The sequence below is a fragment of the Saccopteryx bilineata genome, chromosome 6 (assembly GCF_036850765.1).
Source record: "Saccopteryx bilineata isolate mSacBil1 chromosome 6, mSacBil1_pri_phased_curated, whole genome shotgun sequence".
Classification (NCBI taxonomy): domain Eukaryota; kingdom Metazoa; phylum Chordata; class Mammalia; order Chiroptera; family Emballonuridae; genus Saccopteryx; species Saccopteryx bilineata.
In genome coordinates, this window is record NC_089495.1 from 36,161,826 (window position 1) to 36,176,346 (window position 14,521).

The 14,521-nt window shown below is 46.8% G+C and overlaps 1 protein-coding gene across 2 annotated transcripts in view; it reads right to left on the reverse strand.

Annotated features, from left to right (window-relative positions):
• Positions 1-7,123, reverse strand: part of TMEM255B (transmembrane protein 255B) — a 42,570-nt gene extending 35,447 nt beyond the window's left edge. For both annotated transcript variants that reach the window (XM_066237151.1, XM_066237150.1), the window contains exons 1-2: positions 6,932-7,123; positions 591-733 (exon numbers count right to left, since the gene is read on the reverse strand). In XM_066237151.1, coding sequence (XP_066093248.1) covers positions 591-733; positions 6,932-6,986 — 198 coding nt within the window. In that variant the 5' untranslated portion in view covers positions 6,987-7,123. The remainder of the gene's footprint in view (positions 1-590; positions 734-6,931) is intronic.
• Positions 7,124-14,521: the final 7,398 nt, after the last annotated feature.

The following is a 14,521-nucleotide window of genomic DNA, read 5'->3' on the forward strand; positions in this document are numbered from 1 at the left end:
TTTAGGTGATCGCTTCTTCCCAGATCTGATTCGCTGTCATTTTCTTGTTGTTCCCACATGAATACCTTATTAATGTGATCATCAATCAAGGTTTCTTGGCAGGTGTCTTCTAAAGCTACATGTCTATTTTCCGAAGACTGGTTTGGTCAGCTTGGTTTCACTGGACTAAAACCCCGGTACCGCAGGGCTGGCCCCTTCGGAGGTGCCGGGGAGAATCTGGGCCCGACCTCCCTCGTGTCCAGAGCCATCGCACTCCTTGTCTCATGTCCCTTCCCCCATCATCAGCACCTCCTATCACATGGCTGTGATGCCTCTCCTGTGCCCTCCTCTACTTCTAGGGACCCTGCTCTAACACTGGGCCACCTGCATGACGCAGGACCACGACCCGCCATTGCTGTGTAGCCCACCACATTCACAGATCCCAGGGAACAGGACACATGTTTGGGGGGCCATTATTCTGCCAACCACAGCCACCAACACAACTTCCCATGCCCTAAACCTCCAACTCTGTGGAGCTGGAGCGAAGTGTGTCACCACCACACAGAAATCTGTCATGCCCCTCCCTCAGACCTCAGGACCCCGTCACTCACAATGATCCCTGGGTAGTAGCCCCCCACGGTCACATTCTCCGTCCTGGTGGTGGCAGCGAGACCGATGGTCAGGATGAGGACAGACAACACCAGCAGAGACCCCACAAACCAAAGGGAAGTCTTCTTTCTTCTCATAAACCCTTCTGGAAGGAGAATAAACGAGGAAGCCGTTAGTAAGGGGCGGGGCTCAGAGAGGAGGCTTCGGCAAACAGGCGTGCGTTTGGTGTCCACATGGCTCTTCTCTCTGAGCAGGGCAGGCTCTGGAAGTCCTCTCCGTCCCAGAGCCTGGGATGCGTGCCCACTACTCTCTCCTCCACCAGTGCCTACATCAGGTATACTGAAGCTTAACCATTTTGAACCCTCTGACTCTAGAACAAAATAGAGGATGAAAGAAAAGCATGGTGTCCTAATCAAGTGTGTGTATGTGTGTGTGTGTGTGTGTGTGTGTGTACATGCACTTGATGCAGAACACAGCTTCATATCTGATTGCAACCACTAGCTCAGATGACCACTTCAATCGCTGGCGTTTAGACTTTTTTCACACTCTAGAAGGTGTGCCTCCAAAGATTTGCACTTCTGCAGTCCTATCAGCAAAGCTTAATGTCAAGTTAAGGTTGCAATACCCAAGAACAGGATTCTTACACACTAAGAAAGAAATTGCACAAAACCATAAATCAATGTGCAAACTCAGAAAAACTTGCTTTGACTAAGCATGCTGACCTAGTAAGGGCATATGTCTCAGGAAAGACACTTCATTCCTGGGGATGAAGGGAATTCCACGTGAGACCCCCCCACTCTCCTTTCGCTAGCACCCTTCTCAGACTCTACAGAGCCCACGGCATGCCTACTCCCTCCAGACCCTGGGGAAGGTGCTTCTCTCAAGAACCTCGTCCTAAACCACCTATTACCTTCACCCTGGAGGGGACAAGATCAATTCATTCACTGAGATAATAAACCACCAGCTCCCCACCCCCTAAAGGTCTGGGCCCAAGTGCTGCCTGCAGCTCCCAGGACCTCAGCATGGCAGGGTGGAGTCAGGAGGGGGCTCCCCTCTGCACAGGTGGCCCTGTCTCCAATGCTACCCACAAGGCTTTGCTCTGCAAGCCCTGGCCCAGCCTCTACAGACTCAGACGTGGATGTTTGGGATTCCAATCCCAGTCATCAGGCTCCCGAGTTCCTTCTGCTCTGCGCTCCTCTCTCTGGCTCCCTAAAGCTGCGGGCTTATCTCCTGCTTCCACAGGGACAGAGGCACACACCCGCCCTTACTGTACCATGAGGGAGCTGGGCTGTTGCAGAGTTTTGAGCAGAGGAAGAAGGGAGTACAGTACTCTGGTTTCCTTTTTTCTGATTCCCACAGTACTGTGGTTGCTGTGTTGAGAATAAACTACAGAGAAACAAGGATGCACTGTATAAAACCTTCTCATCCTCTGAGGATGGACCAGCCAGGCAGCCCAGCTACACGGGAAAGGGCTGGCCACCGGCAATGGCGCAGTGCACCCCTCATCGAGAGCATGGGGTAAAGCAAGTCTTCTAGGCCCTGTTAAAGCCCGCACTTCAAAAGGTTACCGCATTTCAACAACAAACTTGTGATTGTAGCCCCTAGGGGGCAGCCACTTGCCACATCTCCCACTTAAGCCCCTCGGACATGCCCTGGCAGTGGGATTTCAGGCCCACCACAGTAGCTTTTGCAGAGTTTTTGCTGACTGAGCAGTGAGGGGTGACTAATGAACTGACACACAGTGAACTTGTAAGTGGATGTCTGCGTGGACCCATGAGTGGATGCATGAGCAGACAGCACAGGAGCATGGAGATGATGCTGACTGCCCGTGACGATGCCACCAGCCACATCACTCAGCACAGGTTCTGCAACATCTCCCAATGTTTTTAAACTCAGCACATATTCTAGAGTGACATTTCCTACCTTATATCCAGTCAAACTAGCCATCCCAAGGCCCATCATCTTTCCCAAGGTGCTCTGTCCTAAGGGCACTGGTCGAATGCTAATTCATGTGGCCTGATGCCCAGGCCACTGTTGCTCTCTTATCAAGAGGACATGCCCTGCCAGCTGTATGAGCAGAAGTAAGTCACTTCCTGTACCTGCTGCTGTTTTGTATATGGTGAAGAAGTTCTAACTCAAGTCCAGGTATGCTGGGGAATCTGAGAGGTGCCTTGATTGATTAATTATGTCTGCCCTGAGCATGGGAAGAAAGAGCTGAGGCGCATTTGCCAGCCCTGAACAGGCAATCCTAACTCCAGCTCCAGCACCCTTGGGTCTTTCTCCCCACCTGTCTTTTTTCAGTTTCACACTTCCTTTTTTTCCCTTCTAGCATCTAAACTTTTCAATGACCTCAGGAATTTCTCTTTCTCACAAATCTCATATTTGTGAACTAGAAACTAACCCTAATTGGGGCTGGAAAATACAACCAAGGTGATAATGACATTTTTATAAGGAAAAGAAAGACTGTAAGTTTTATATTAAAAACATATGGCTTTTAGTCGGTTCATAAAGCAATAGTTGTTTATTATAGAACAGTTCTAAAGTACAGTAAAACACAAAAGAAAAAATAAAATTCAGAGTAACCTCATTACCCAAAATTGGCAAGTATATACATCCTTATGGTCTTTCTTAAATTAGAACCAAAATGCTTTTAAAATCTGGGGTTTTTTTCTTCACCTAATAAACTGTAAGAATTTGTTCGATTTTTGAAATAATTTTCTAAACATAATTCTTATTTATAATTGTGTATTCCATTAAATAGACATGTCAGTTCACCTATCCCTACTGTTGTACCTTTCATTGTTTTTAACTTTCAACTATTTTTTAAAAATGCAGAGAGACAGACAGAGCAGAGGGTATTTGAGATTTTTATAAGAGTAGTGAAACTACTCTGTATAATACTGTAATGGTAGATTTATGTCATTATAAGGTTTATCCAAACCTGTAGAATGTGCAACACCAAGAATGGACCCTAGTGTACATTATGGAACCTGGGTGATAATGATGTGTTAATGTTGGTTCACTGATTGTAACTGATGTCCCTCTCTCCTGGGAATGTTGATCATAGGGAAGGCTGTGCATGTGGGGGATGTGAGGGTGTATAGAAATTCTCTGTATCTTCCCCTCAATTTTAACTGTAAACCTAAAACTTCTCCAACAAAATGAAGTCTATTTTAAAAAACCCACAATATAGGCCCTGGCCGGTTGGCTCAGCGGTAGAGCGTCGGCCTGGCATGCGGGGGACCCGGGTTCGATTCCCAGCCAGGGCACATAGGAGAAGCGCCCATTTGCTTCTCCACCCCCCCCCCTTCCTCTCTGTCTCTCTCTTCCCCTCCCGCAGCCAAGGCTCCATTGGAGCAAAGATGGCCCAGGTGCTGGGGATGGCTCCTTGGCCTCTGCCCCAGGCTCTAGAGTGGCTCTGGTCACGGCAGAGCGACGCCCCGGAGGGGCAGAGCATCGCCCCCTGGTGGGCAGAGCGTAGCCCCTGGTGGGCATGCCTGGTGGATCCTGGTGGGGCGCATGCGGGAGTCTGTCTGACTGTCTCTCCCCGTTTCCAGCTTCAGAAAAATACCAAAAAAAAAACCCACAATATAAAAAACATGTTTATATATAAATCTGTCACTTCTCATCACATTTTTAGGATTAACTTCTACAAGGGGAATTTTGGGACTGAAAAGCAAAATATTTTTAAGGAGAAAGTAAGTTTAAAAGTACAATTTAACCTTACAAAACAGAATATAAACCTACAGTTCTTGTGCAACTCTGGAAAGAGTTCTCTGAAGCACCACAGAATTCTTCATCTACGAGCAAGAGAAGTAAATATAGCTTTATCTGATTGTTGCTCAGTTGTTCTTTTCATTGTTGTTTTCTAGCAATTTTGATTACGAATATAAAAGAATTGTTGAGGGTGAAACACTTGTAGGAGTGTTTTACAGGAAAACAGCCCCAAACGCAAGCAGACACTTCACGCTTGTTGGGACACTGCATTTGCACACGTTCTGGGAGTTCCCTATAGTGGACATTTCCCTTGTTTAATATTTACAGCATCTTATTTACAAAGAAGTGTGCATGCAGACAGCAATGACTTTTATTCTCTTGCATTTATTTGAAGCCTGAAACCAAAGACATATGTACAAGGTAGTTTGCCTGAGGCTCAGAGAGACCAGCAGTTCTGGGAAAGATGGCAGCAGATGTGGGATGTCTGTGGGAAACAGAGGACTGAAATGGCATAGCCACTCTGAGAGCAAGTGAGTGAGAGAGAGAAAACCTCCCCGTGGGCAAAATTCTACTCTAGTTAATTAATTTTAGAAAGGTAAGTAAATTGAAAAAATATATAAAAAGGACACGAAAGTTAAAATATATCTTCTATATTTTGGAAGTTAATGCAATTGTTCCTGCGGAAATTCATAAATAATCATATTAATGATAACATACTATCTAGTTTCTGGGTAGCAACTTTAGCTTTTCTCCAAGCAGTCTAACTCTCTTTGTCTCATTCAGTCAGGATCAGAGGATTAATCTCTCCTATTTTCCATATTTCCTTTCCCAGCTTCCAAATATCCATGAACAGAGCCAAATGCAAATTGCCTTTAATTAGTGCAATTTCCTCTTCAGCTATTCTTTCTTGACTGTTTTATCCCTTAGTTTCCATTCCAATGTTTTGATTGTTAAAATGTGATTTAGGAGCAATAGGACTCCTAAACTAAATTTTATGGGACTGAGATTTGAGAAATTTATCAGACAAATGCCCTCCTCCTTCAAGAATTTTGTTTTGCTATTTTTTCTTGATTAAGTGTAATCTACATCTAGTATGCCCCGAATAATTAACTGGATGGCTCAGCATCTGCTTCAAACCACAGTAGGAACCTTCTATGGGCCTCGTCTCCTAGCTCCTTTTGGGATGTCTGCAAACCCCCTGGGACTGTATCCTGGTTCTTTAAGCTTGTGTCTCTGCCTTGACTCATCCCCTCAGGGACACTGGAGTGATGAACAAGGATCTGATCAGATCCACTAGGCTGGGAGCATTTGGTCAGCCCTGGTCAAATTGATTAGTGACATTTTGACATGCTAATCACAGAGTAAAAAGTTAAACACATCTTTGTGCTCATAAAAATCTTCAATATAATTTCACCATTTCAATATAACTTTATAATTTTCTATATAACTTTCCATTTCACCACTTTTTCCCAAGTCTGACTTCTCTTCTGAAACCTCTACAAGATAAAAAAGCAGGTATAAACAATCCCATAATCCCACCCAGCAACATTAATGTTTAGTGTTTTTACCCAAAAGACTGACTGCTAGTGTTCTTTAAAAATTTATAATTCTTACTCAGAAGAAAAAACAAAGTCAATTGCTATTTTAAAACCTTCAAATCATTCTAGCATAATAATATGGTAATAACTAGTCAATAACAAAGTTATGACTATTAAACATTAATAAGTAATTCATTTCCTGAAGTATGAAAACACATATAAATAATTTTGCCATAGAGTATTTTGCTTTAGAGAGTGGGGGATATAGAAGCTTCTTTGAGGGAGAAGCCAGAGTCCTTGATTATTATTCTAAAATCAAACAACATTACTAATCTGGATTTTTTTTTAAAAAAGGGTATCCAAAGATACTCCAAACAGGGTTATGAGGTTAAAAACTTAGAGTTTTCTATTGGATCACTTCTGAAGCAAGCGGCAGAGTCCCCGGAGATCCCGTCTGTCAGAGCATCCCTTACTGTGGAACTTTTTTTTTTTTCCCCCTTTCTTTTCAAACTCTTCGCTGCCCTCTCCCCTTCAGGAAAACACACCCAGCATTATTCCCATCTTGGCCACTTCCCAGTAGAGAACCTGGGCCAGCTCCCCAACTTGTGAGCATGCAACAGGTTTCCTGTCTCCCGGGCCCGTGCCTGGCCTCGAGGCTGCATCGGGTCTTGATTCTGGAAATCAGAGGATTCGAGATTCCGGGACTTTGTAGGGGAGACGTCGGTGGGGGCGCGCGCTGAAATGGGGCAGCACCGAACGCAGCTGTAAGCGCCTGTCACGCTTGAGCAAGAAGAAGCTACCTGGCTCGTTGAAAGGAACTTCTAGAAATTTTTAGAGACTGAATGGGGGAGGGACGGAAAGGAGGACCGTTAGAATGGTCGCATCCATACATATCGTCTCTTGTTGGTAATGAAAGATAGCGGGAGAGAGACAGGGAGAGACAAAGTCAGAGACACACAGAAGAAAGGCGGAGGGAAGAAAGGGGGAGAGAGAATACGAATGAAGAGGGGCCTGCGCCAGGGCAAGGGTCGCACAGATGGGACTCGGAGGCGGCGGGGAGCCTGCGAGGAGGCTCCGGCCGCGCTCACCTCTCGTGTCCAGCAGGGCCAGGGGCCCGGGCACCGGCAGCGCCGGCGGCTGCATCCCGGGGCTGCTCCTCGGAGACCGCGCGCGGGGTCAGCTCTCCCGGTGCGACAGCGACAGCGACAGTCGAGGTGCGCGGTGGCCGAGGGATCTGCCGCCCCTGAGCGCCGCCCCTTCTCTCCTTCACCTCCGCCCCTTCTCTCCGCGTCTGTCTGCTTCCTTCCCACCTGCTCCCCCTTCCCTCCCTCCGCCCCCTCCTCAGTCCCCCGTCTTCTCCTGGTCCCCTCCTCTTTCCCCTCCCACCTGCCCCCATTCTTCTCGCTTCTGCCTCGGGTCTCCTCCCACCCGCTTCTCCCATCTCCTCCCCCCTCCCCAACCCTCCAGACGCTTCTTGTTTTCTAGTTTTGGCAGGAAATTGGAATGTCCAGCTGCGACACCTGGAGCGGTAAGCTGACCCAGGGTGGAGCGGGCCAGTGTAGAAGTAAATTCAGAAGTGAGTGGTTGTCATGGAGATACCCACTTGTCTGAACTGAAAAATAATTCATAACATTTTCAGACGAAGAAACTGAGGCTCACGGAGGTAAGGCGAAGAGGCCAAGGCCACACAGCTAGTATCAATACATAAAGTAGCAGAGCCAGGGAGCGGACCCAGACGGCTGGCTGAGCACATGCCCACCATCCTGTGCCACGGCCTGTTCCAGACGCTGGATGGGCTTGAGCTATGGTTCCAAACTGCTGGAAATAAATACATTTTTAAATGTGTGTGCGTGTTACCAGAAATGATATCTTTTTCCAACTAATTTGTCACAGAAAATTTTAGATACTAATTTGAAATGAGCAAGATTGTGAAAATGTTTTCTGGGCTACAGAAGCAAAGAATGTAAAAAAAAACTCAGTTCTAAAGAGTCATGGCAGCTGTAAGTATGCCCCAGGATCAAGTGGCCTCACCTTGCCGACATCACGTCAGTCTCCAACGTCCTCCGTACCCCTTCCCCTTTCACAGAGGAGGAAACTGAGGGTCCAGAAGGTTAATTGGTATGACCAAGAGCAGATCCAGAATTCTTGCAAAGCTTGAGCGTTTAATCGTAGGGAGAACATCGGTTAGAATTTATTCCTTAGAACCCCTCCCTGGCCCAGGAGCCTAAGCAATGCAACCATCAAGTGTGTGAGGTGCATTGATGCCAATTATGCCAATTGACAACTGATATACCATATGACCCGAGGCTGACACAGGAGGCCTGCGGCAAACTGAACTCTGCCGAGAGCAATAGTCTGGGATCAGGTTATTTTTAAAATGTAATTTAATTTAGCTCTTACAAAGGCAATTATGAGAAGATAAGGAAATCTGTCTTACAGCAGTCTGAGGGTAATCAGAGGGACTGAACATATTATTATTGACATTACAAAGATAATTGATTAAAAACAGTTATGATAAATGCATGCTGTCCTCCCTAATACCAAATTCCTTCTGCTTAGAGCAAATGTTTAAAATATCCTAGGGTCTCTCACGTTGACTTCCCTTATATAAACACAGGTCTCAACAAGCCCCAGAAACAACCAAATCTCCTCAGAGGCTATCACCCAGAGATGCTAGTCAACAAGGATTCATGGAATGAGGGTGGGGATACCCTATGCCTACCCTTGAGCATCTATTATATGCCCCACACTGTGGTCGTCACTGTTCACATGCTGCCTTATTTAATCCATACAATATTATACCCTTTTCACAGATGAAGAAACTGAGACACTGACAATTTAAGTAAGTTTTCCAAAATTAAGCAGCTGGTTGATGGCAGAAACAAGATCTAAAACCAGTCAGTATAATTTCAAAGTATAATTAATTACATCTCCCAAATGAAAAAGGCTGTATTTACCTGGCATTTCATTTAATTAGACATTTAATTTAATCCTTTATTTATTTATGCAATCTATAAGTATTTACTGCATCTCTGCTATGTGCAAGATACAAAAAGAGCTACAAAGATGAATCATACAGACATGCCCTTTAAGAGCCTTATATTCAATAGTTAAAAGTGAGAAATAGGGGGAAGTATAATGTACTATAAAGCAGACAGTGATAATAGTATTTGTAAGTGCCATTACTTTATGAAAGAACTGCCAGGATCGCCATGAGCACGGCCCTGCACAGGCAGAGGTCAAGGCTTCTCTGATGACCAGCACAGTGATTCCCAACCTTGCCTTTTACTGGAACCCCCTGGAAACTGTTCAAAATTGTGGCGCTCAAGACACTTCAATAACAGCCTCTGCAAGTGGGAGAACATTCGAGATTCCCAAGTGGGTTCGTGAGCAGCCAGGACCGGGAACTACTGTTTTCAGGACAAATAGGATCTTAAGGGAGAGGAGTGGAGGGTAAGTGGTTCCAGGAACAGGTTGTGTTTGTGTCAGGCCTGAAGGATGGAGCTGGGTGGAGCAGTTCAGGCTCGGGAGCCAAGTGAAGGCAGAAAGGTGGGAAATCACCATTAAGTCTCATGATTCTGGGCCATGGTGGCACCTACCATCAGTCTCCCTGCTTGTGCCTGGTAGTATGAGGGCCAGCGTGAACCGCTGCTGTCTCTGGAACCCATCCAGCATGGAAGAGCTGACAGCAGAGGCTGGCTCCATCCCCAATCTTCCCTGATCCTGGGCCAGCCCACTGTCTTTGGGGGCCCCGAATAATCACATCAGTACACACACACACACACACACACACACACACACACACCTGTTCATACACAGCAGGATGACCCCAAGCTTCAATCTAGACAGTGTTATGTCATAGTGGCAGATGGGAGATGGGGTGGGGAAGGAGGTACATCTGGCCATTAGTCCTCACCAATTGCCCTCCATCTGCCACTGAGCCCAGGTGGCTGTGGCCAGCATGCCTCTGCGTCCTCCCTGCCATGTGAGAGAGTATGGTCTGGATGACTGTGGGCCTGGCACCCAGTCCCACTGCAGAAAGGCAGTAGGGCGCAGGTTCACCACACTGGGCGCTGGCCGGCCTCCCCCCTCTTCCTTCTGTCGCTGCCCCTCAGTCATCTCGGTTTATGCTTTGGGGAAGCCAAACATAAAAGGGCTTGCAGGGATTTTTGCCTGTCCATCCTGCTGCCACCAGCCTCCCTCTCTGAAGCCATGAATGCCACAGGCTCTAGCTTGAAGCAGGGAGAGGAAGCAGAAGAGAATTTAGTATCTTAAATTATAATCAAGTTGATTTACAAATACAAGATCAGGCCGCCAGAGAAAGGGATGCACGCAGGCCCTCTCTGGTTGCCCCCAGCTGTTGCAGAGGCAGAAACTGGCCAGGTAAAGGCCTTCCCAGGCACTGTAAGAATCAAGCTTTACCTCTTTTGAATAGATGCAGGTGTGAGGCAGTGGTGGGCAGGGACGGCCACAGCACTTATTCAGTTATATTTTAAAAATAAATGCACTAAGGATGCCCTTTTGTCCCCTGCTTAAACTGTGTCTAGCTCATGGCAGGCACTCGATACAAAGACATTGAAGAAAGACTGAATAAGCTGAGTCCCAGACACCATTCAGCACCTGCTCCCTGCCAGGTCAGGGCACATGTGGCACATTGTCTCTCTCCTACCTGCAACCGTACCTTCTCAGTGAACTTATTGGAAGACCCATCATTTCAGTCTGACTGATAAAAAACAGTTTATTTGAGCAGATCGGGGCCAACAGACTCTCACAACAAGGACATGGGATCTACCAACTCTAAAAAGAGATGATTTAAAAGAGCCACAAAGCCACCTGTGTCAGCCATAGGCATAGTTTGGTTCCTCCGGTTTGTTCCAGAGTCATGGGCCACTCGGTCCCCGTGCAGGTGCGAATCATCAGAGGAACATGTGTGTCCGCAGTCTGGCTCTCAGCTCTCAAGGGTTAGTGGAGTGCAGGCGGGCAAAACACGACGCCTTCCTGTAACCAGATAACCCTGCGATGACGCTCCGAGAATGAATAATGTAGATGAGCAGCCAAGGGGACGACAGGTGGCCCCTGCCTGTCTGTCCACACAGATGAGGTGGGTGAGGCAGCAGAGATGAGACAGGAGGTGTTCTCAGAGACATGAATTTTTTAAATTAAAAACACTCTCAGGGCTTTGCTAGAAGGCCTTGTAACCATGATCTCCCAGATCCAGATCGCTCTAATGAGCCCACGCAGGAAGGTTCAACTGTCCCAGACGTCTCACATTTCAAGGTGCTTTTGCTCCCATACCTCCCATGATTCCTTGGAGCAAGAATGCCTTCTAGCCTTGAATTTGTAACCACCGGCTTGTCCAACATCTCCTGTTTTAGCCAAACAACCTGCAAAATGCACGTCTGAGCAGCCTGGTTGAAAGGCACGAACCATGCCCTTTGTAGACCCATCCCCCTTGCCTGTGGCACATATTAAATATTGACATGCCAGAAAAAGGCAGCCTCCCCTAAGCTTCCCCAGAACCACAGGGACAAGACAAGGAACCAGGACCCGGGACCATGAGCACTCACCCAGAGCCGGGCCAGTCAGAAGCCAGGCTTGCAATGTTCCACATGTATTTCCATTGAACCTCACATAATGCATTAGCCCTTAATAACCTTTATCCCTCAGACCATTTATCTTACAAGTAGGAAGGTTGAATTTGAAAGAACATTTTTCTACTGTAGCTAAGGAATGGAGCTTTGATTTTTAGAAAATCAAATCAAGCCTTCTTATCTTAATTTTAAATTGTCTGGCTATTACCTGAGTGTCTACCTTATTCATTTTTTAATTTAATGTTTTCACATTGAGGCTTTTCTTTCCAAACTGTTCTACCAGCGGGCATGATGCCTGTAATCTGTCTTTTGTTTTCAGTTGAGCCCCACTTGTGTGTCTGAATTCTCGCTGGAAGGGATGGACCCTGTTATGAAATAAAAGGAGGTGCACTCAGCCTTTCTAAGGCTCATTCTAACAAAGCTCTTGTTAGAAAATTATATAGTTAGAAAATCTGCAAAGACTGTAGACAAGAAAAAAATGACCGGTTATGAGAATAAATTAAGTAACCTAATAAAGGAGTAAATTAGGAGTTCGAGGCATGTAACCCACGTTCAGGGGATCAGATGGGACTCCCAATGACCAGTGAGCAGTCTCTCTGGTCACCCTGGTCAAGTCCTAGGGAGCACAAAGCTGGCCCTCATGTGGGGTTTCCGGTGGCCTCCCTGACGGCCAACGAAGAAGAGGACAGTGCAGACTTTGAGGGACAGCTGAACGTGTCTCCTAGGTGTCTTGTTCATGCTCCTCAGTCAGCTGTGGGTAGCTCCTCCCACTCAAACTGTGCCCACACTCACATTGTCCTGTCTCTCCTGAGATTTTTCATTTTTTTTTTTTTGCTTCAAGTTTTTTGTGATCTCTCAGTGAAGCATTTTTACAATGGCCACTTTAAAACCCTTGTCGAAGAGTCCTAACATCTGCGTCACTCGGTGTTGGCACTGTAGATCGTGTTTTCTCACTCTCGTTGAGGTTTCCCTGGCTCTGGGTATCGGGAGCAACTGTCCATCCTAACCTGGACATTTGGGGTATTATGTTATAGACTCATATTCTCGTTGGAGCTGTCTCTGTTAGCAGCCCTCCTCGGGCACAGTGCCACGTGGATAAACAGGTGGTGGAAAAGAACAGAAAAGAGATTTAATCTAATTTATAGCAAATGCCAGGTCATTCAAGGCTTTAGAGGAAGTCCCTGCTCTCTCAGTTGGGCAGGTGGTTACTGAGCACCTGGCACAAATGTGCGCGCAGCAAGATGTGATGGGAGCCAAGGACAAGTCTCTCACCTGGAGGAGCTTACCAGTTCAGCTGAGGAGACCAGAGGATAAACAGGAAACAGTGAGACCTAGCACATCTGCGTTTCTCCAGAGCATCTCACAGGATGCTTGGCAACCAAAGACTTCAGTTTTCGCACATTAACTCCAGCCTCTCTTATTTTTTGTTAGCTATTGTGTTGATCAGATATCACTCTGTATCACACTAGATTTGTCCCCAATAACCCCCCTGGATGTGCCCCGTGGATGGGGATGGCCTCTTCCTAAAATGGCTCTGTCTCTCACAGGCCATGATTCCACCCAAATACACAAAATCTGAAACAAGTGCATGAGTCAGGTTTGGAAAAAGAGGATTTATATGCATAAACAGTAGGGACTGACTAGCTACTGTGAATAGCAGAATAAAGCCACATAAGACTTGCCATGACAAGGAACAAATGAGAAGTATGCAAATTCAGATGCACTGGAATTTAAAGTTTGATGAGCAGGGGACTTGAAAGCAATTTTAAAAATCTGGCTTCCGTAGAGAGATGAGGATGAAAGTAAAGTGTATGTGTTTCTGTATATGCATGTATGTGTATGTGTGTGAATGTGTCTGCATGTGTATGTTTATGTGCATGTGTGTGTGTGAGTGTGTGAGTGTGTATATATATGCATGTGTGTGTGCATGTGTTATGTGTGTGTACCTATGTGTGTATATGTGTCCACATGTGATTTCAGAGGAACAAATGCTGCTAGTATTCCTATCACAATCTAGAGAGTTTGTCCCTCTTTTTAAACTTTTATTGTTACCCTTTTTCACTTGAATAGGAATTGCTCTTTTTGTTTTTACAAACAAAAAATCTACCAGAAGTCATTTTGATCAAAGCCTCTCCAGGGCCTCTCACTGCCCTGACCACCCTCCCAGGGATTAAGTTGCTAAGGAAATACCGTGGTGACGCTCTTACCACAATTGTATGTCTAACTACCCCCGTGGCCAGCACACACAGGATGGTAAAAGTGGATGTTTCTTGTCAGGCTTTCAGCCAGGGCATGCAGACAGCTTAGATAAGATGCCCAGGTGCTTAAGACCAGCCACCCTGTAGGGGTTTTGAACCTGGTTTCTGAGGATCCTTGGCTGGCCCACAACATGGAGCATAAAAGGGATCAGAGATGAAGGCTTCCCTGCAAAGCACCCCAGCTCAGGCCTCCAGGGGCCCCGAGATATGCCTGCGGGTGGACACAAAGCCCAGACAGGCCAGCAGTACCAGAGCAGAAAAAGGAGAGTTACTGCTCTGTTGGGGGCAGTGGGCAGCCCATTGCCCAAGCAAGGCAGCAAGTCCCCCTGGACCCAAGTGAGTGGGGGAAACAGCTGGAGTGAGGACCGTCATACACTGCTGGACAGCAAGACCCTTCGGAGTGTCCGCTCAGGGGGACTGCACCTGAGAGACGCCCACAGAGGAGGTCCCCAAAGACCCGTGAAGAAGCACTATCGTGAAGAGTGGCCATAAGCACTGCCTGGCAGCTCAGAACTGCCTTGTTCACCTTCCTGCCCCCATCCTCACCTCCCCCCCCCAGCACCCAGAAACTGAGGCTGACTGGGAGGGCACAAGAGCTCAGTGGGGAGGGTGGGCAACGTCCCTCCATCTCAGCTGGGAAAGAAGTTTGAAGTGACTAGAGTCCCAATGATCACATGGATGGACACGGCATTTAAGTGAATGCCTTGAGACCATTGTTACTGAAATCAGTGGCTGCAGGAAGATGCATGGTCACCTCTGGGATGCAGAGTTGGGGCACAGGGCTGGTGGAGTGCCAGGAATGTCCTGCTTCTTGCTCCAACAGGGTATT